The 24327-nt window shown below is 36.0% G+C and overlaps 1 protein-coding gene across 1 annotated transcript in view; it reads right to left on the bottom strand.

Annotated features, from left to right (window-relative positions):
* Nucleotides 1-24327, bottom strand: part of Naaladl2 (N-acetylated alpha-linked acidic dipeptidase like 2) — a 610065-nt gene that overhangs the window by 191970 nt on the left and 393768 nt on the right. The window contains exon 10 of the mRNA XM_028761198.1: nucleotides 10394-10540. Coding sequence (XP_028617031.1) covers nucleotides 10394-10540 — 147 coding nt within the window. The remainder of the gene's footprint in view (nucleotides 1-10393; nucleotides 10541-24327) is intronic.

Here is a 24327-nt window from a genome sequence, read left to right on the forward strand (position 1 = left end):
AGAGAGAGAGAGAGAGAGAGAGAGAGAGAGAGAGAGAGAGAGAGAGAATAAGTGTATATGATTGATAGAGGCCAGATAATTTGTGACTGAATGCTAAGTAATCAGTGTCCTTGATTAAGTTACTTATATCCGCTGGGCAGGGTTGTCTAAAATTTAAAGACATAGGGATCCTAACAATTTCTTCAAAGATTAGTTTTAGTACAAGAAACAAATTTGACCATATGTGTAAATGATTTAGAAGACAATGATATCTGGTACAAATGTTATAACTAGTGTTTAAGAAATATAATTGTATTTAATATTACATTGACTCTACTACTGAATTCTTCATAAGATCTCCACTTATCCAATAGGATGAGTCTTCTTTTACTGGTTTATTAATTAGAAAGCTGGGTCAAATAACAAAAAAGTGAACATATATTATATTTGAAAAGCTCTGAGTGTATACTTATCAGCCAGGCTTTTGATGTGATATTTTTTAAAAATTGGGGATTTTAGAGAAAACAACTTAGAATACATTCAATTACGACTAATTTCTCTAAATTTTAGAATTGCATCTTTCCATACTACTTTCTTACTGGTGTTATGTCACCTTTTATAATGACATCAATAGAGATTTCTCAAGTAGTTTCTTGTATTCATGTTTTGTAACTTTTATCCAAAATACATATGAATAAACTGATTATGTAGTCTAGATATCAAGCAAGTATAAACCTGAACTGTAGTGAATGTAGTGATGCCAAGCCTCAGGCAGCATCTTACATGCAAAATGTCTTCGCTTCTTTTCCTGTTATTCATAAAATATCTGAGAAAATGGGCTCCTAGTGTAAGTTGTAGAGGGCAAAAATGCCTTGTATGTATAGACGAGCACTAGTTAAACATACAGCTTTATCTCTTCAATGGAATAAGGTTCTCAGCTGCTCTGCCTGGAATGCCAGGAATGATGGAGTTTTACAACCTGGTGATCCTTTACTATCCAAGAAGACAGGCTCTGCCCTGTCTCCCAGAATTTACTTATCTCATACAATATCTTTCCTTTTCCCTTAAAAGTTTGAGCATGACATTTAGACCATAAAATCCATCCTTATAAGTGATGTCACTCACGCTTTAAAGGAGCCTATGTGACATCTATGTTATCTTAGTTCCAGGACCATCCTGACTCTCACATAATTTCCTCAGTAATTCTCTCTAGACTCTTACCTACAGCATTGTTTCTAAGGCAATGAGAAACTATTTTAATTATGAATTTGTATATACTTTGCTAAGTATTTCAATATAAATATATCTTAAGCTTTGTTACATGCATGGGGCTGGTTATTTATTATCAGATTTTTTTTAATACTGTGCTGTTCTTAAATATGGCTAAAATAAGATGATCTGGACCCTACTTTACAAGTCCTGGTCCAGTGCCAGTTAGAATAACATCTCCTATGGACTTTCATTCTGCCTTCACCCTGATCATTCTTCCCATGCCTACAGGGGAGTCACCACAAAAAAAGAGAATAATTTAATTCAGCTAATAGTTCTCAGTAATGTCATAATAGGGTGTCATGGTCAAAGGAATTTGAAGTAGTTGGTCACTTCATATCCACAATCAAGACATGGAAAGCACTGAATGCTTACTGCTGCTCCATTTAGTCCATTTAGAAACCCCCAAACAAATAAGTTCATTGTTTCTAACCTCATTTAATATAATCAAGAGATCATTCCATGGGCATACCCAGAGACTCATCTGCTAGGAGACACTGTGTCCTGTGAAGCTAATAATTACCACTAACCATAATAGTGAGTGTCCCTCATCTGTGAGTACTAGTCATTATGATTTGAAGGAAACTGTCAAAACTGTCAGTAAACCCTGCTTTAAGATAACTTTTATTGTACTTGGTTTATCTGGGTAGATCTATTTCTCAGTTCCAATCTATGTTACTATTGCATGTAGGGAAGAAAACTTTCCTCTATGTTTAGGTTTTATATTATTTAAACTTCTGCCATACTACCAATGTTATAAGAAGTACATAAAATTGCTGACTAGAAAATGCATACATTTAAAATAACATATATCTAAACAAATCATAATAAACTTGCCATTTATTCTGAAGTTAAATATTGGCAAACCATTATGTAACCTACCATTAAACTCACTTTAATACTGCTATAAATTTCATTATGTACCTATATTCCCTCATAAAAGGGTTGATCATTATACATATCAACTACCCTACGTAGCATTGGAGTTAAAATATATTGCTCATGACATATATTTTGATCTGATTATGACAGTCATCCAGAATAACTGTTCATGTTTTGAATTCCAAAAAAAGACAAGCATATGGGAAAACTGTCCTCCTTGCTGCCATCTGGAAACATTAAGCAATTTGAAGCTAGTTTTGAATTATCCATTTGAGTCCTAAGAGTTTCTATATTCTTTGTTTTTTTTTTCTCCCAATATCTGTCTCATATTTCAATTTCTTGTGTTTACTCCTCAGGCTCTTGGAAGCGCACAGAAACTTTAATAGCACTCCCTGTGTGACAGCCATTTCATATATTGTGCAATCAAAGCTTGTCCAGCCTGCTCTGTAACTGTTGATTTGTTGATTAAAGTTTAACCTTCTCTTCTAAAGAAATATCTCTATGAGGCAGAATGCTTTGTAGAGTCTCAATATATGACAACATATATATTTTCTACTTCATGTTGTTTGTCGATGAACAGGATGATAATTCCCAGAGATGACCAGAGAAGACACGCATAGTTTTATACTGAAGCATAGCTCATATCCTTGAATAAGGTGAAGCTGAACACTTACTGTGCATTTTACAATACAATGTAGGGCAGCTTAGTCAGGTCAGTTTTCCTACACTAGGGTTCTACCAGGCCAGAGGCTTTCAGGTCTCCCTATCATCTGAGTGGTTTCAAAATGACACGTTCTCTCATTTTTTCACTTTCTTCAGAAGCTCCAGGAAGTTCATTACCATTAACTCATTACACACAGAAATTAACATCTAGGGTGCTAATATTTTTTAGTATAAGGGTGATACTACAGAAAAATATATTTTAGTGAGGAGTATTAGTGAAAATATTTTTATGCATCTGTACCAAGACAATACACTACAAATAAATAAATGCAGGACTTGCTGATAATAGTTCAATTTTCTATTAAAATATATTGATAACATCCATAAAAATGTAAGACAATACCATTCTCCTCAATATCATGGTTTTGTCTTTAAACATCTGCATTTTTATTTTTATGTGTTTATACAGGTATTTACAGGACTTCATGTGTTAATGCATGTGCCCATGGAATGCGTGCTTATATAGATATGTGCACAGGAGTGCATGTTTTAATGCATGTGCACATAGTGTATGCTTATAAAGACATATGTACAGGACTGTGTGCATTAATGCATGTACACATAGAATGTGTGCTTAGACAGACATGTATACAGGGCTGTATGTGTTAATGCATCTGCACATGTAATGCACACTCATGTGGGAGCCACAAAGTCACATTTCATGTCATTCCTCACATGTAATTTATCTTATATTGAGATAAAAATCTCTTACTGAGACTTGGGGATTTACTGGATTAAGTAAGGCTGCCTGCCTAATGAGCTCTCAGGGTACTTGTGTCTCTGTCTTCCCTGTGCCATGATTATAAATGGTCACTACCATTCCCAGATTTTTCTTGCTATGGAGCATCACACCCAGATCCCAATGCCTGCCAGAAAGCAATGGACCTAAGAACTAACTAGTTCTCCAGTACTTGATTAACTTCAAAAGAGTACAGTTATTCCCAGTTATTCATATTATAGTTAATTTTAATAATTATGTAACACTTATATTAAAATGAATACATATTGAATCAATGCTGACTAAACTATAGTATTAATAATGTATTATTTATAAAAGCAAAAGTTATAATGAGGAAGGATCCTTAGAGTCTGTAGATGGCTAGAGGACACAGTTGGAAACTCTTCTCTAGTAAAACAATTCTAATGGAAAATGAACAATACCATCTTCTTTGACATGCTAGTATAAGTAGTTTTCCTAAAATAAATTATGATTATGAATAATCTGTGTGTGTTACAGGGTGAAACAGGATTTCTCTGTGTCATATTGACATACCTGGAACTCATTCTGTAGACTAGGATGGCCTCAAAATCACAGAAATCAGCTTGCTTTTCCCTCCAAAATGTTGGGATTAAAGGCATATGCCACCACCACCTGGCTGATTATGGATAATTACTTAAATATTAAAGACAGCTCTCTTCTTGTTTCCAATGAGGACATATTTTTATGTCACATGTTGAAGCTTCACAAAATATTTACTAGTTAGAGTAGGATTGCTTCTATCAGATGCTGCAAGATAACAGTAGAATACATGCAGAAAGAAATGCAATTTTTAATAATCTGGAATTTTGAACTGATTTTTGAATTACAATCATTTTTTAACTTAGCAACGATATGGCTGTGTTCAAAATAGTGAAAAAAATATTTCTAATTTATATAAAAACAGTTCCTTCAGCCCTTCCTCTAACTCTTCCATTAGGGTCCCTGTGTTCAGTCCTGAGCATCTGCATCTATCTTAGACAGGTGCTAGCAGAGCCTTTCTGAGGACATCTATAACAAGCTCTTATCTGCAAGCATATCTTAGCATCAGCAATAGTGGCAGGGTTTGGGGTATATGGATGGAATGGATTGTATGGTAGGACGGTCTCTGGATGGCCTTTCCTTCAGTCTCTTTGCTATGTTTTTTTTTCCTGCATTTCCATTAGACAGGGACAATTCTGGGTTAAAAATTTTGAGATGAGTGGGTGGTCTTATCCCTCCAGTAGGAGCCATGTCTATCTACTGGAGCTGGTCTCTTCAGGTCCTATTTCCCTGCTGTTGAGTATTTTAACTTATGTCATCAAATATGCATTGGGTCCTGGGAACTTTTCACATCACAGGCATCTGGGACTTTCCATTCCTGTAGGAAGAATGATAGTATCAACTAAATGAACCCCTCAGAGCTTCCAGGGTCTAAACCAACAACCAGAGAATGTACGGCCAGACCATGGCTCCCAATATATATGTAGCAGAGGACTCCCTCATCTGGCACAAGTGGGAGGGGAAGCCTTTGGTGCTGTGGAGGCTTGTTGCCTCAGAGAAGGGGGATGTAGTGGGGGTGAGGTGGGATTGAATGGGTGGGTAGGGGAGCACCCTTTCAGCGGCAAAGGGAAAGGGGATAGGTAAGGGACTCTGGGGGATTTGTGGAGGAGAGACCAGGAAGGAGGATAACAAATAAAATGTAAATAAATGAAATAATTAATAAAAAATAAAAAGGAAGAAAAACAGTTCCTCTGATCAAAATCAAGCAAAAAATACGCTAATTGATATCCTCCTTTAAATATGCATGACTTTTACTACTGCTTTTCTTGGACTATATGCAGAAATTCTCATCTTTGCCCCATAAATTTTACTCATTGTTAAAGTTCATACAGGCACATATGTATAATATATATATATATATGTGTGTATATATATATATATATATATATATATATATATAAAAGTCAGATTGGTAATAAAATCATTTAGCTTTTAAAGAAAATTAATGTATCTCACAGTGCCTTTGACACTTAAATTTCTATCTATATCTTACTAAATTATGTTGAAACAATTACATGACTCTCACTGTTTAAACTATAATACCCTTTTATCTCATTATTATCCAAAGGTTAAGTCCTGAATTATAGTGGTAGATTGATCTTCAAATGACACGTTTCAAATAGGAGTACAGGAACTATAAGATTAAATGCAGAAGGAAGCACAGCTTTAATTTGTGGTATAGAATTTGGTGAGCATAAATGAACATACGATATACTAAGGAAGGAAGGTCTTCTGACATGCTTTGCAGAGAATAAACATACTGATCTAGAACCAAAATTATGTCAAACAGGTGGGAAGCGACAGAAGCAATGAGACTTGGACCATCATTTGTCATAAATACTACACCTTAATTGGAGAGCATCTGTCTTTTCATTTCCTTAAGACTGTCTCTACTTTCTATTTAAACTGTGCATAATACCTCCTAACAGGTGCAAGAGTGTTTATGAATTAAAATTTTTATTTAAATGAAGCTAAAAACCAGAGATTTTTCAATTAATAGGGCAATATCTTATAAGAAGAAATCATATTGCCATTCAACAAATCAGTCAATCCTGTACATTTGTGAGCGTTAGTTACTAGAAAGTTAAAGATGCAAAGGAAAGGCAAAGATTAATGGGGCTTTAAGCAATTTCAGGGAAGAGTTATAGATAATGTGAAGAATTGTACATACACATTTTTAAACTGTTGGATTACATTTAATAGAATACTAATGATATCCTACATAGGTAACAAATTATCCCTTTTCAATATCTTATAATTCTACAGCTCAAATTTTCACATGGCTTAATTGATGAAGCTAAATGTAAAGAGGTCTCATGTGCCCATGGTCTTGCTTTTCACCAGTTCAGTTAACCGTAGTAAACTTTGGTCCAAAAATACTAAGTGGGAAGTTTGAGAACTAGACAATGAATTTTAAGTTGTCTGATGCTCTTGTAGCATGATGAAATCAGAGACTATTGTACTCCGTCCTGCCCAGAGGATCTGTTTTCCTTGTCATGTTTTAGTCACTGGGTGTGGGATTGCCTGCACTGTTACTGCAGTACATGTATTCATGTGATCCTTCTTTATTGACAAACAGTCTCCAATAGCAAAAGTAGCAAAAACAAAATTTTTATATACTCCATTGTTATAATTATTCTATTTTATTGTTCATCATTATTGATCTTTTTCTGTGATTGTTTAAGAACTTATCTTTATTTTAGGTTTATACACATAGGAAATCAGTGTTTATAGTGCAGTTAAACAATTTCAGTGGTCAGACCGGTCTTGTAGCATATTCTAAGAGGAGTCTGGGATAATAGATGCATAATCTGTTTACTACATGGATTAATATGTTGTCATATATCCTAGAATCTATATTTGAGATAATATCTTCAAAACAGGAATACACATGAAGTTTTTAAAGTGGAAAAAATTACAGAATTATGAATTTTGGCTTTTACTCAAAAATACTTTATTGATAATGAGTTCAGTTCTAACAAGGATTAATTTGGTAATGGGAATGACAAACAAAACATACTGATGAACCAAACCCCTTGCTTCCTTGGTGTGCTAGTAGAAAACATGTTTAGAATCAGTCTGACATGAGCTTTGTTTCCCTTTTGGCTATTCTGTATATTTGTGACCTTGTTACAAGTGCTTCACTTTAAATTCCATTTCATCCTTATCATGAATTGGGTTAATTTATTGTCAGTAATTAATAATTAGTTTAGATATACTATACAACATAGCACTTTAAATTCTTAGTAAATCGTGACATTGATTGTTCATGTATCACTGTGACCTAATATTTAACAGAAATAACATAAGTAAAGGAAGATTTTTTTTCTCATAGATTTAGAGGTATTGCAATCTATAAAATCAGGGAAGGTACCAAACAGTTCATGGTGGTAGCAAATATTCTAGAGATTCTTTACAAGGCAACAGGACAAGAAGCCAAGAGAGGGTACAAACAATTAAAGTACCATCCTGCTCCCAGTGTTCCTACCAAACTAGATCTCCTAAGGACTACATAGCCTTCATAGTAGTGCCACATGCTGACTGTGACAAACTGAGAAACATGACCCTGTAGGGGAAATTGCAATTCACATAATATGGAAAATATTTTGTGTTTCTTTTCTTTTCTTTTTTTTTTTTAGATACAAATATAGAGGGATATAGGCACATGAGACTTCAAAATGAAAAATCTTAAGAAACAGAGTTTCTGCTTCCCAACCCTTGGGAATAACCTAATGACTACATGTGAAAATTATATTTTGAAAGCCAAGAAAATTTGTGACAAGGCTCTAATATCCTTGACTATTTTAGTAATTGGTATAGTAAAATATTTTAATATCCTTCATGAAGCTTTTCAATATTTATAATCATCCTTAATAGCTGTGTACAAATATTTATGATAGGTTAACCCAGAAAGTAAAGGTTAATATCTGTTCTTTTGAGAGCTCAACACAAAATTATCTCGTCATAAGCAATAATAATTTGTAAGGGACAAGTCTATTTTTAAAATACATCACTACGTCAACATGGACAAGGTAGTTTATTGTTAAAGTATGGAGGACTTTCTACTAATTACTTTTGTAGAAACAAATGTAATAAAAATATTTGGAATGTTAGAGTTAGGTATATTTAAAATATAGTTTGGAAAACTGTTTGGCTCCCTCAGAGTAAGGCAGTTTTATAAGTGATTTGGGCTTCAGAAGTTCCTCAGTGATAAGAGCATTCCCTGGGGGCTTCATTACACCTTCTTCCAAATTGGCTTCCTTTCATCTGCTTCCCCACATTCTCCTCAACCTGATTGTTCTCAAACTCTACCTTTGTTCATCTTAACAATGAACAGCTCTTACTTCACCCTCTGAGATGTGTGCTAAAATGTTATTTGGAAATACCCCACTAATCTGCGGACACTACATCCTAACAAGAAATTTTGATAGTATCGATGACTCATGGTTGATGAGATTTTAGCATGAGCTCAAAATTAGCTAAGCCTTGCTCATACACAATCTCATTAAATTCACATCACATCATATAAAGTATACTCTATAGCAAATAAAAATGATTCATTTAAAAATAACATATAGGTTAGATAATTTGTCTAGCAAGTGTCCATTTTAGGAATTTCCTAAAATCTCACAGCTATGCTAGAATGTTCTAATTCATGGCTCAAAATTTAACCAAAATATGTAACATGCACATAAGAGCATTCAACTTGATAGCATGACAGGAGATAGGAGTGCTAATTTTGAGTGATGATGAGAGAAATTCAAGGACATTGAACAAGAAAATTTATGTTATTTCTTTTTTTTAAAGCTTTTTTTTTTTTTTTTTTTTGGTTTTTCGAGACAGGGTTTCTCTGTATAGCCCGGGCTGTCCTGGAACTCACTCTGTAGACCAGGCTGGCCTCAAACTCAGAAATCCGCCTGCCTCTGCTTCCCAAATGCTGGGATTAAAGGCGTGTGCCACCATCACCTGGCATGTTATTTCTTAATATATTGATTTATTAACATACATATGTTGAGTTTGTGCAATATATATATATATATATATATCATCAACACTGTACATGTGCATACATTTTCTTAAATATGGTAAACAAAGGCCAGAATGATAGCTAACAGATATAATACTTCCCCCATGCCCTGACGACCTTTGCTCAGGCCCAAGTTATACTGTGAAAGAAGAAAATCTATTCCTGAAATCTCTCCTCTGAATTGTACATGCCTGCTCTGACATGTACACCCCAATCCCATATTCTTACAAATAACAACAGCTATACAAATTAGTGTTTATAAAGATAGTGGGTGAAAATGGTAACTTAAAACAAGTAAATCTAAGATATTACTCCTAAATTACTAAAGAATTATTCTCCCCTCACTATGATTCTCCTAAAGTTCAAGTGAATAATGATCACTATCTACAGGGAAGCAAGAGTGTGGAACAGAAAACTCTGGCTGTGAGTACATAGAAAGCAAACACTGCAGCAATCTAATAGAATTTAAGATTCTGCATATCTAGAGGTGGGACTCTACAAACACAATGTAAATGCTCTTCCTGGACATATCCATGCTGAAGGACCAAAGTACACTTCCCTCTACTTTCAGTCATTGTATTGTCAATGTTACAATTTTCTGAAGCAGAATAATCTGGAACCTCTCACAGGTACATGAACTATGTGTTCAAAAAGGTTTAGATTTACCTGGAAGCAGTTTACTGTGACATAATTCTGAGAAATATTGAAGAACTCAGGTCCATAACAGAGAACCAATGTTAATTAAAGTGAATCATGTTTTTGTATTATTCTTTCTGGAAAAGGTTTACAGGCTGCCAAACTATTGAAAAACTCTGAAGAGCTTAATCCACAAGATTCACATAACACAGAGCATATGAGATGCATTTTCCCCTGGGTAAGGTGAGGAGAATCTTTTGCATGTGCCTTGTGTTTATCTTCTGAACACTGAAGACTACAGTTGTGTTTTGATGTTAATCCAACAACTGACGTTTCTTCTTGGGAAGCTCTCTGTGAAAACGTAACAGTGTAAATCTTTCTAACTTGAATTGAACATTCTTTAAAAGGCTGGTTTTTCAAATAGGCTTACAAAGACTTGAACAACAAGATGACTTCACAATGAAGCCCCTCCCAACAGTGACCTATTTGGTATGAAAGATGAATACAAACTTATGTTAAAATGAAATCTGAACATCTTCTTCATGTGGTGAGCACTTTACATGTATAAGAACAATTACCTCTAATGTTTTGATGTCATCATAAGCAAACTGCACAGTTGGAACTCCAAGATGGTTGATGAAATAATCAGCATCACCTTGTATCTGCACAGAGCTGACATTGGCTCCTAGGCACTGAGCTCTTCGCATACAATTGAACTTATTTTTCTGAAAAACATAATTTAAATAATGTTAACATACACTCATGCTTCCCAGAATTTTAAGTCAGCGTCACTCACAATGTGAACCAAGGACCAGAGAATCAATCGATATCAATGTGATTATATGTTTAAAATGCACGTGGTTAGCCATGTACTAACAAGACCATTTGAAGGTAGAAGCAGAAATCTCTCCCAATTGTGTGTGTGTGTGTGTGTGTGTGTGTTTGTGTGAGTGTGTGTGTGTGTGTGTGTATAATTCGGAAGCTAACAGCAATATAGCATTAAGACAAGAGAAGGTGACTCCTATCACTAAGTACTGGGGACTGGGGACACACACATACACACACCCACAATGTTAAAGCACTGTTGGAATTTGAAATCACTACTAGGGTTCATAATAAAAATTTTAACAATAAATTATTGGCCCCATGACATTCATGTTTCATGTAAACAAGCAAACATGTTGTGAATCGAACCATTTAACTCCTTATTTAGCAGCTATTGAACAGTTTCTCTCCTGAAGCCTGAAATGCTTTAAGCAAAATGTGTATAAGTCAACCGGCGGCCAGCTCTATTTGCTTTATGCCAACACCCGTAATGCCTCCAGACGACTATGCAAAAGGTGGAAGCTGATTGTCATGTCTCTCCAATGTAAAGCCTCAGTGAAGGTTGTCAGAGACAGACAACAGCTGATTTTCAATCACAAGCTTCAAAGAATTGTTTCCACCTTGATCAGAGACTGGTCACTTGACCAGAGGTGGAGAGTTTCCCCAGTGCAATGATGACTATGACTCCTATTAAAATGAGAATCAGTGATTCGTTCAAAATACAAGTTGTGGTGATTGTGATTGGCATTAAGTGATAATGGTGTAATTGGCTCAGGTAAGTACTTATGATTGGTATAAATTAAATGACCAAATGGTTGAGATTGGTCCAAACACCATCAGTTAACATCATTTTGGCAAGATGTAGATTTGAGACACACTTTCCTGACCTGTGTCTCTCCTGAGTTACATAAGCCCATTTCTTACTTTGTAGCAGTCTATTCTTGATAACTTTCAGTAACATGAGGGGAGACAAAAGAGTTAAGAAAAATACATAAGAAAGAGCATGGGATATAGCAGAGGTGGAGACTGAATATCATGGTGGCTGCTGGCAAGCTGAAATGGCATTTGCTTCAGCTTGTAAGAATATTGCAGTCATGCTGACTGCAGACCTGATCCCGTGGGCTCAAGTACTGCACAGGCTGTGTGGACCTGTTGATGCTGTGGTCCAAGGTTCCAGAATACCCAAGCTACCATACTGTACCATGTTTCTAAGCATCAGGCTCTAGGTTGAAACTCAGAACACTGGCAAACTATTGTTTGATGGTTGAAGATTCAACTGGAGGTACCATATTGCCACCAGAATTCTGATCCCAGGAAATTTCGATGCCTATGTTGTACTGACCACATCCTTTACCCAGGTCTTATGGGCCTACCATCTGCTACCACAGAGGATGAGACTCTTAACCCTGACTTTTTGACAGTACTCTGGGAATCTAGGTTTCACTCTCTAGCTCATTACAGTCTTTATCAGTTCTCTTCTATTTCTTCCTTTTATTTCCACATTTCTTTTCCTCTTATTCCCCACCCAGCCACTTCAGTTGTGCTCAGGTAGCTAGTTTCTTGTTTCTTTTACAGTTTAATAACAGCTAAAGGGAAAGTGTGGGCTATCTGTCTCCAGTGGGACTGCATCGGCAATGTGAGTAGGACTGTCAGTTTTTCAAGGAATAGTTCAGTGTAGAGGGTAGTAGCTAGTTGCTACCATGAAATTGATCCTATTGGTTACTGCTGAGCTACCTCATCATCTAAGAACATTGAGCAGACTAAATTTATTCTGTCACAGCTCAGTGATGAGAAACAATACTGGGAAGCAGTGGTGGAAAGCAGATGGCTAGATACTTACAAACTGAAAGAACAATCTGCAGGAAGCACAGTTACAATAAAAAAGTACACAGTCAGAACTCATCAATGCAATATAACACTTGAATGTGATAGCAGTGAAATGGAGGTCAGCCAGCAGATCAACCTCTGAACCACATATTGGTTATCCAGTGTTGTCAAGCCCAAGAAATCTAAAGTGAATCCCTACAGATGTTTGATTCACACTTTGGAAATCATGAAAGGACAAAGGCAACTCCTCTATCTGTAGAGATCTCGGTGCTGTAGTTCATTCCCAGACTCCCAGAATATTTGGGAGACATCCTCTAGCTAAGTTATCAGACACTTTCAGAGCCATAGTCTATAGATTCTAAAAGGAAGAAACAATCTGTTGTACTCACAGAAGTCTAAACTAACCTTGTCAACAGAGAGTTCCTTTTACTCAATGAAAGAGAACCAATTAAACTGAATATAGGTTAGGTGCACATCAGAAACATTTACAATCCAGGGTCAACACCAGCATGAGCCCCAAGGAGACAAGAGCTCACAGGGTATACTGACTTTGTGCCCACCCTATAGTGATAGTCTTCATGTTACAAGAGACCTAAAGTTTGCTCCAATATTTCTGTCTTTTTTCCCCATTTTCTCTACTTTCATTTCCTTATAGGTCTGCTGTGTCCTTTTGACTGTAATTTTTGCAGCATTTTTACTTTTTCATGTTGTTAAAAGTATATTTACTTTCATACTTTTACCAAATTTTTTACTTGCTTTTTCAGTATTATACCATTTTAATTTAATTTTCTTGCTATTAGTTTTTATCTAATCTCATTATTTTCAATATTCATGATTTTGTTTATATTTTGGTATGTATTAATTATTCTACAAAGTTTATCATTACTATAAAATACTTTTGGTATTAGTTTTCTATATCTTGAATTTTTCCTAATATTTTGCTCTTTCCCATTCCATTCTATACCATTACCTTGATCCCTCCTCATTTTCCTTTAATTTATGTAACATTTTCTGTGTTCCAGTTTTCCTTTCTCTGCTTCCTTAATACTTTCAGTATTCCTACGTTTACTTTGCACTCACACACACATAAATATATATATATATATATATATATATATATATATATATATATAACAATTTCATAGCTTAGCATATATGTCTTGTTATTTTCAATTTTATAACCATTAAAGATCAATTAGAAAAGTTTAATTGATTTAATTTTAAATATATCTGAATTTTATGTTTTGCCATTGTTGATATTATAGTAGTTTGTTTTATATTTTCTGAGTGGCATAAAAGACAAAACCCTCATGAATTGATTGCTCCATAAGATAAAAACAAATAAAAGTAGAGCAGATGCTTAAACCAACATATGTACAATCTTAGCATAGAAAAGGAAAAGAAACATAAAAATATAAGGAGGAGGGAGATACAAGATGCCAGCTACTGCCAGCTCCCACAGGGACTTACAAGCTCCAGAGAACCATGGAGGGTTCACAAAGAGACAAAGAAGTGGAGGATGAAGGGGAACCTGAAGAGCATAAAGTATCTCTGAAACAACTGAACCATTGGGTCTTCTGAGAAAATACTTTTCAAAGTAATTTCTTGGAATTCAATATGGAGGGTAGAAAAGGCAGTGCATATAGCAGAGAACAGCAGAAGTGGTGACATAGCAGTGCTTATGGGTACAGGCCAGCTGAGACAGCAGATAAAGGAACATGTTGCTGATGAATAGGGCCACCAGGATGGTTGGATCACCACTGCCCCCCTCAACACTGTGGGAGCAGAAATTCGAACCACTGTGATTAATGCCATGCTTGGGGTCCCAGTCAGGTAGATAGTGCCAAGTGCTGGGTCATATGCCGAGGCCTGGAGCTTATGGACGTCCTGCCCTCAGAAACACTACTCAACCTCATGATCAGCCTGATTCTGGGCAAAAACAGATTGTCTGAGATGTCTTAGTGATAATTCAGTATTTTTGGTGTTTCAGAAACTTTGAGCCAAATGACTCATTGCAATAATTATTTGAAAGTAAAAGAGTTTGGGAAAATCAATATATTCTGTGACACACTGTAGATTCCAACACCACTTTAATAAATAAATGTCTAGTAGAGAGATAGGAAACATGGTAAAATATAGTGGAACATTTTGCACTGTGAAGTGGCACTACAGAAGTGGTAATGAAGGTATGGGGTCATGGCTACAGTAGACAAAGAAACATTTCATTCTGACTCCAGATACGCTACCCAAATGCACAATCAGCCTGGCTCTGAGAAACAAGATATCCAATGTGAATAACGGTTCATTTTTGGGTTAAGTTTCCTCAAAAGACTTCCATGGTCTGTTTTGCCACCAAGAGACAGGTTGATGCCCATGGTATGTGCTGTTAATGGAAAACATGCTAATATCTGTGGTCTGTGCTGCTGATAGAACCATGTTGATAGTCATGATGATGACCATAACCCAGGCTGTTGGCAGATACCATGTGAAAGTCCATGATTTTCTCAACAGCTCCTACAGGTAAGAAAAGCTTTTGCAATGATATGGCTAACTACAGGCTCATAGCGAAGAGGGGGAGACATTGAAAGCTTTTGTGACAACCACTCCACCCCCAGAAACAATACAGAGAGAAAAATATTAAAGAGGATACTTTAAAATTGGGATAAATATGCTGAACTGTAGTTCTATACCACTGATGGTTTCTGGTGGGAGTGGGGTGGGGAAGAACTGAGTTGTGTTTAAGAGTCTGGCCACTGGGGAATTTGACCTTATATAAATAACTATATGAGCAATAGAAATTGGACTTGGTGATTTTGGTAGAGGATGGAACAAGGCTGGGAGGTAGACCTGGGAAGAATAGGAAGCAAGAATGATTTGAGTACATTGTATGAAATTCCCAAATAATTAATAAAGATATTATGCTGGGAGGGAACAAACAAACAACAAAACAAAGCAATGTGACATGACTTCTGCAAAAGTCAGTGACTGCTCAACTCAGAGCTCAAAAGTAATAGTGCAGGTAAAATGATTGGTGACTTTTCAACAGTAAACTAGGGATAACTATTGAAGACCTCAAAGAGGATGCCATCAAGGAAATGAGTTCAAGTCAGGATGTGGAGAGGAAATACCAGTGCAAAAGGAAAACCTCAGAAAAGTAGGTGAATAAATGAGGTATATACATGAAAAAGTCAACAGCATGAACAGCATGGAAGAAAAAATTAGTAAGCTAAGTGGAATTTAAAGAGAAAAAGGAAATCTTAGAAATGAAATGTAATTGAAGGAATCAAATATAATCATATGGGAAAGTATCACTTGTTACTCTTGATCAAACAGTAGAAAAAATAAAAAATATAGACAAAAGTTAAGAACATGAAACATTCAAATTTTATTAATGAAAAGAAATAATGAGTGGCTGGCACTGGATCCACGTGGAGAGCTTGCTCAGTGTAACTGAAGCCTGACTGTTATCCCTGATATAACATAAACCTGGTGTGGTGGTAAAATCCCTGGAATCCCACACTTGAGTGGTAGAGGGAGGATGAAGTCAAGGGTATCCTATGCTATGCAAAGAGTCTGAGGTTATCCTATAAGAAACTACCAGGAAGTAAAAAATGTTTAGCCAAATGGAATATGTATAATCAAGGTAACAAGAATTCATGGGGTAATATAAGAAACTTAGGTAAAATCTAAAGCCATAAAAAATCCAGTCAATGAAATAATTCCATGATATTTTCAAAACCTAGAAGAAGGACTGCGTATCTACACACAAGACACATTTAGAATTATATCTAGATATGGCCACCTTTCCATGACATATACCCTCAAATGGCAAAAATATAAAGCAAATAAACACCATTAAAAGCTATAAAGAAAAAGCACCAAATTTCCTGTAAAGCTATGCATGTCAGAATAATATAGACCCCCTTATCAAGTAACCTTCAAACCAAGAACTATGAATGATATATTTCAAATCCTGTAAGTAAATAAATGCCAACCCAGATTGCTATATCCAGATGAGCTGTCTCTTAAACTTGACAGATAAAATATTTCAAGATAAACAAAAACTGAGACAGTTCCTGACTACCAAGCTAACAATACAGAATAAACTGTGACAGTGCCAGTCATGTGGAGCACAGGAAAGAGAATATTTCATGACAGTAACAGATGAACAAAGAAGCCCTGGGAAGGAACTCATAACCAACACAGTGGACCATCTAATCCCAATATCAGTAGTGGAGAAAGTAAAGCAATATCTCAATCAATTAGAAAACAACTACTAAAATTTTACGGATTATAAAGCATCTCTTAAGAATAACATTGAGTGTAAACCTTCTCAGTGTACCAATAAACAGCCAGCCATCTATTGTCTGAAAGAAGAAAGAAACCTTCAGTCGTGAAGATTTTCTCAGACTGATAGTTAAATTATATAAAATAATATATAAGTATATAGAAGCTGAAAACAAGCTGGATATTAGTTATTCTGGTATCAGATAGCCAAAAATTGTCATAAATAAAACCATTACATATTACTAGGGTGAAAAATTAATCAAAAAGCTCTCCCAATGCCAGTGAGATGATATAGCACAGCAGGAAAGAAAACCTAGTGCCAAGTCTGGTGACAAGATTTAATCTATAGAATCTACATGGAGTGAGGAGAGAACTGACTCCTTCAAGTTGTATTCTGAAATCCATACATGAGGTATGTAATGTTCACACCCACACACATAAACACATATGCATACAAATAGAAAATAAATGTAAATTATATATATATATATATATATATATATATATATATATATATGCATACTGTTTGATGAGGTATCTTAGAACAGATTCCAGTGACATTCAGGAAGTCATATAGAGTACTTTGAAAACTTGTATTCAAAGATATTAGAATATCTGGAAGAAATGGATGCATTTAAAGGAGAGGAAGAGGGGAAGGAAGAGCAGGAGCTAGGGGAGAGATGTAGGAGGATGGAAAACCAGGCTTGTATTGAGAGCAGTCCTGGGTAACAACTTATATCTAGGTTAGTTAATTGGGAAACACCTCCGATTGTGTGGACATCTTGTTATTGAGCATTACCAAACATATAAAGCCCTTGATTAATCTTTAAGCATTAGATTCTCATTCATAATGAGTACCGCGTGGATGGCAGGATGCTCTGGGCTCAGCCCAGCCTTGTGGAGTCAGCATGGAAGACTGGCAGAGCCATCTCCCACACCGGTGTCTCTGGCCGCCTGAGCTGGCAGTCTGAGCCAGTGGCTTGAACTGAGCAGTGGATATGCCATCACTGCTCGTGGCCACAGGCTTTGTCTAGTTGGCAAGATGGTGGCTGATTGAGAACAAGACAGATTGGGGCACACAGTTTTAAAATATTACCACAACAGTGTTCTCTTCCCATCTATGTAAATTTCTAAAATGTTAGTAATGGCCTATTCCAAACAACCCTTAACTTATTTTTGAAAATTACATCTTCTTTATCATCAGCCTTTCATTGTTCAGTGAGACAATATGGCTCTGAAATGTAAAACGTGTCTAGTGAAAGATTTTCATCATAGGAACAGTTTTATTTAGACATTCCCTAACCTGCCTCACAGTCACTAAGAGTTCAATACTCTTCAATGGAAACTATCATACAAACTGGAAACTTAGTTCAGTAGTGTTAGAGTGACAACGCCATACCCATGAGCAAGCATAGACAACAAGAGGGGGGCGGGGAGATAGAGGGAAGGAAGGAAGGAAGGAAGGAAGGAAGGAAGGAAGGAAGGAAGGAAAGAAAGAGGGGGGGAGGGAGGGGGGGAGGGAGGGAAGGAAGGAAGGAAGAAAGAAACAAAGAAAGAAAGAAACAAAGAAAGAAAGAAACAAAGAAAGAAAGAAAGAAAGAAAGAAAGAAAGAAAGAAAGAAACTAAACCAAATTTTTAGATTTGACTCTAAGTCATGTATCTGATAGGAATAGTTAGTTTTCCAAGTAGCACTTTAGTAGATTATAGCTGATCCATACCAAGTAATATAAAGGAATAGACTCAACCTTCACAAGTACTAATATCTGTGAGGAGAGTAAAAAAAAAATGTTATTTTCTTTATTTTACTAGAAGTTAAGCAGCATGGGAAAAGGAAGGTTGCTAGCAAATTTGTGCAGGTCAATTAAGTTTTTAAATTTATTTACAAGGCTGAGTAAATTCTTATTAAGTATTTTATCTAAGGGATTCAAAATGATCTAGATTTAATGTCTGATAACAAGCATTTTTATTCCAGCTCATAAAATAAGCAAGTTCAGGCAACAACCGTGTCTGTTACTTGTTTAATTTCTCCATGCAAGCCTGCTGAAGACCTGAAACAGCATCACCAGCCAAACATTCAAAAGCCACAAAGCAAGAACCGCAGTAAATGAGCATATATGAATGATGGAGAAATTAAATTACCATTTATATTAATTGAAATGTGGTGCTAAGTTATGCTAACAAGTAATTTAAATACTTTAAAATTTATCTTTATGTATTCTTCCTCCACATGTGTATATGTTTTCTTATTCCTCATTCCTCCTTCCAAGTCTTCCCAAGTTCCTACCCCTACAACTTGCCACTCAACTTTCTGTCTTCTTGATAACAAGATTGACATACATAGAGATATCTAGATAGATAGATGATATATAGATGTGTGACATATCATTATATATGATGTATGATATATGGAATAAAGATATAAAGTTATAAGTATAGGTAGATAACTAGATGATTTGATGGTTACATAGATTAGATATTACATAAGCGCATTAGAGGGATACATATATATATATATATATATATATATATATATAGAGAGAGAGAGAGAGAGAGAGAGGGATACAGATATATATATATATACACATAGTTACTATTGTGGGGAGCTTACTGGAATAAACACTCTGTCAACAATGAGAGTAGAAACGAGGATATGCTATTGATAAACCAAAGCCAGGACTGCTCTTGAAAGGCTTTGATCTCAGGTGTAGTTTGCATTTTCATTTTATACTCTAAAACTACAAGATAAGAACTTAAAGATGTGTAAGTAGGAGTCAGTAGGTTGTTAAAGCCAATAACCCATTGTTTCATCTATTTCTCCAAGTTATTGTGTTCCATGAAGCATGTGAAGTCATATTTGGCAAATAGTCAGTACAAGATGTGCTTTAAGTAAATCACTGAATAAATCGATAAATCAGTATCTAATAATTGATCTTTCTACCTTATTCTACTTCAGTATCATGTACTGAAACATTTAACCCTGAGTTGGTGTCTCACACATATAATTACAGTATATGGAAGGCTGAGGCAGGGGGATCAGCAACATTGTGAGGTCAGTCTGGGTATATGGTGAGTTCTAAGCCATCCTGTACTACAGTGTACAAAATTTCTAAAATCCAAAACACATGCTTTTATGAAATATATTTCTGTTTTAAAGCTCATCTTTTATTTATCTTTCATTCTTCTTTCCCTACATTTACTAATCAAAAAAAAAAAGCTAACTTGACTGCTTGCACACACAAACTCCATTTAAAAGAAAAGAATTACAGTCTATATATTAACTCATTATTTCATTTCAGTATTATCTTCTAACTGGGTAGAATGAATCCATTGGTTTATCTGGGGTTGGAGCACACAGAAGTTTCTCCACTGCAGTCATGGTGCTCATCACTGTAAAAAGTTTCTCATTACAAATACTATATCTGTGTCACCCATTATAGACTCTGTGTGCCAAATTCACTTGTCTACTGGAAGCCCAAATAAATGTCCCATTGACAAGTCTACCTGTGAGGGTCATACTGGGTGAAATTGTTATTTGTGTAAAACAAGCCCTCATCTGGTCAAATGAAGTCATGAATGGAATAAATCGGCTGATACTCCCATGAGGTAGGGGTGATTCCTGCCTGAGCACTGTTATAAACATGCATGTGTTAGTCTTTAGAATAGCAATGGCATGGCACAAACTGGGCAGATGAAAGAAAAAAATTCTCTTCTGGTGGATCTGAGGCCTTAAGGCAATCCAAGTACTATAATGGTCAGTCAAGCAATCCTTGGATTACCTTAAGGCAATCCAAGTACTATAATGGTCAGTCAGGCTGGGGATTGGTCAGACTGTAGTTCTCCTAGTCTTCAAGTGGTAAAGAACAGATAGACTTACATCTTCAGGTCTCTTAATGAGTGTGAATCCTATCAATTCGGGCTCCACAGTCATGATGCAATTCCCTCCTGGGGTGGTGGTACTATTTTCAAATCCTCCCACACTGGAGGTTCCATATATAAAAGTGCTAGCAGATGTCTCTTCATGGATTCCTTGCATTATCCTGGATACTCCATCTCCAGCCTATTGATTCTGTTTGCTTCACCATTTAGCCACAAAGAAGGAAAAAGCATCACCTCAGTTCTAAGGCTAAGTATCATTTAGCCACAAAGATCAAATGTCCTTAAAAATGATGATTTAAAATAATATACTGGATGATAACTACTCCAATATCTTTGCTTCTTTGGAAGGTCCTCACCAAGCTTGATGATGGCCACTCTCACATTAAACCTATTTCTTCCTGAATTGCAAAATTAACCTAGAACATCAAATTCCAGAGCCTTTCCCCGACACAGCACTCAGATTACCTCTAAGTGGAACTGAGTGATTACTAGAAAAATACAGCACTGCCCCAAGTGACCTGTGGCTAGCACACTAGCTCCACATACACTCACCCAGAATACTGTCCCCACAGGATCTCTAATGACCAGAACGGGATATAGATTTTATGTCTTTGTGAAGGATAACCAGTCTGGACTCACATGCTGTTCCATGCTGAAGAACTGGCTGACATAACATAACTCGGGCTATTATTTCAGCAGCCTTCTTGAAGTCTGTCTTAAATAGCTTCCCCAGCCTCACAGGCATTGCTATTTTAAATAATATTGTGTCAGCACTCCCGTGATAGATGCCAGCTGCCAAGCATTAAAAAAAATTAGCCAAAAAACCAAACTGGGTTTTCAAATAAACACTGTTTTAGGCTGCAAATATTCTTGATAAAATATTTAGACAAAAATCTATGATGAGACAATGTAGTAACTTCCCTTTAAAAAAATAAACATTTGGAAGACAAACCCAGAAAGATGAAACAACTGGAATTGTTTTGCACACTTTGAAGTACCAACAGGATGTAGGGCAAAGTTTGCTATTATACCTGTGACCAGGGTTGCAGGGCAGTTGTAAATCACATAGGAACTGTGAGGTTTCATATAGGTAATTCATTTAATTTTAGGAGGACACGGGGAGAAAAGGCTGGAAAAAATGCACACTTAGCAAGCAAGAGGGCAAGGATGTGGACAGCATAGTAGCACACATTACCATTTCAAGCAAGTGAAATGCTGAAAGTGATGAATCGGACAGAGGAAAAACCACTATCAGCAGGAATATGTCTAAGTCTGACAGATGGAGGCATCGCAACATGAGTTTAAATTCCTACACTCAGAAAAGGGCTAGTAAAGAAAGGACTTCACTGGAGGAAGCCCAGCAGACTCTGGCAGGCAACTGTTGTATTAGGGGACATTGTGCTTATCAGCTGCCCAAATGCTAAGCTTAGCCCTCACCCAATGGCAGCGGTCACCACTTGGGTTTCTTTGTGACATGCACAAGGACAATTATTTTGTTATAATGCATCACAATCTTCGATCACACTTTTTATTAACACTATGTGTTCTTGTGGGTTTGTTTTTCCTTATTTCATACATGTTCCTGAAGGCAGAAAATCCACTTTTTTTGCATTTTCTTGCTGCCTTTTTATTGGCTAGTAAAATAATACAAAGGCTTGTAAATGCGTTGACAGTCCAGCAATACCACTTTTTTGAGGAAATGGAACACATTATAAACACTAACAAACACGTGAACTCTGTGCCAAAGATAGTACAGGAAGTTTGAATTTGGCTGACATAATTCCATGCATCAAAATAATTCTGAAAAAAAAAGTTCTTTTAATTGTTTTTCCTGGAAAGAAATTATCTTCCCAGCAATCCCTGTTGGGATACCATGTGGGGGATCATAAAGTGTACCAGGGAGATTAGCAAACAGAGGTGTTGAGGGTAAACATTAAAGAATCAGTTTAGTAAAGTCTGGATCCCCTAGAGTAATACAAATGACGTGGAGGGTTTCCATTTTAAAATAAAGTTTTATTTTTTCAGATAAGCATTTCTGAAAAAGCATCAATATCTCTTTTTAGGAATATGTCTTTATGGCACTTACCACACTAGCAATAGCCTTGACCTGAGAGAATAGTACTATAGCTGATGATATAAGAAGGAAATGTCTTCTTATGAGAGAGTTGCTAGGCATTCAGGCAAAGAATATGAAGTACTGACGTAAGTGTCATAAATTAGCATTGCTACTGAAGTAATAAAGGCAACAGTATCTTCAGTTAATCTCTTTAAAATTGTTTTCTCTGGCTTTTAAGGTGAAAAAAGCACCTTCATGGGAAAGCATAAGCTTTTTATTGTGGTTTTATCATTTAGATTCTTGTCCTAAAAATGGGAAGAATAAGTCTAGACTGGTTCATAAATATTGAACTTTGTGAAATAGGTTTTCTTCATGTGTCTTCAGGCAAAATAAGACTAGAGACTTTTCACCATTCCCTTGACATGAGCTTATATAAAATATAACTATGCATACCTGAAAAATTGCACTGTACTCATTATCAAAACCTTTCATGGATTTGTGCATGGTGTGTGTGTATATGTGTGTGTGCATTTGCAATTTCCTTCATATTATGCTACATTTTTCTTAATTTTTTTCTTGAAAAAAGTAAGAATTTCTAGCACCACAAAATCATAAAAATTGATGGTTAAAAAAGCAACCTATATAAAGTCCATATTTAATAAAATATACAAAGGAATCTGGTAAGAAAACTAGTTCAAAAACTTAAAACTTTTAAAACTAAAACCCAAACAAAAACAGCATCACTGAAGACAAAACCAAAATATAACAGATACATATTTCACATCTTCTATTCGCCTGGCGTTTTAATGTACATTACTATTATAACAGAGTTTTAGGGAAGAATTAATTACATGGTTTAAAAACTGTCTTTGCTAAGAGAGATAAAGATCATCTGTAGAGGTTGAATCTCTATCAGTTTGTTTTCTACAATGTGGACTAGTGGACTGTGAGAGGAAGCCTGGTAAGGTTGAGCTAATTCTAGAAGCCCCGGAGACCCTGAAGGGACAGCAAGAGATTTGCCTGCTCTCAACTCCAGGTCCTTGTGGCACAGCCACAGCCCCCCATAGAGTTGTGGCTATCAGTCACTAGGGGGAGCGCCTACAAATCCTTCCCCATGTAGAGAAGGCATCCCTGACCAAGCCAATTGAAAGCACCTGCTGTCAGACTCAACTCACCCCAAAACTCTACAAAAAATCCTATCCAGAAAGAATAAAGGTGTGTGAGAATTAATCCGTCATCTGAGAGCATCTATCACACAAGAGCAGCACCACTGCCTGGAAAGAGAACCAGAAGCTCACCTGCACTCTACTGGCTAACCTTCTCCGCCTGCATTGTTACCTCTGTTTTGCCTGGAAGTTGTATTGTGCTGATGACATCAGTAGAAACTGCTTATAACATTCAAGTACAGTGATTAACCACACTTGAGAATGATGAGTCTCCTTACAATGAACAGTGGTGAATTCAAAGACTCAGTTGCTCAAAACACAGAAAATAACAAATGTGGGCTTAGCCAATAAAAACAAACAAAAACCAATCAAACAAAAATACAACAACAACAACAAAAACTCTTGTACAATCCCTTCTAAGGCTCAAGATAGATTTTGGAATAGGAATTTGAAAGTATGTTAAGAGACAGGGTG

Source organism: Grammomys surdaster, unplaced genomic scaffold (assembly GCF_004785775.1).
Source record: "Grammomys surdaster isolate TR1022 unplaced genomic scaffold, NIH_TR_1.0 62, whole genome shotgun sequence".
NCBI classification, from domain to species: domain Eukaryota; kingdom Metazoa; phylum Chordata; class Mammalia; order Rodentia; family Muridae; genus Grammomys; species Grammomys surdaster.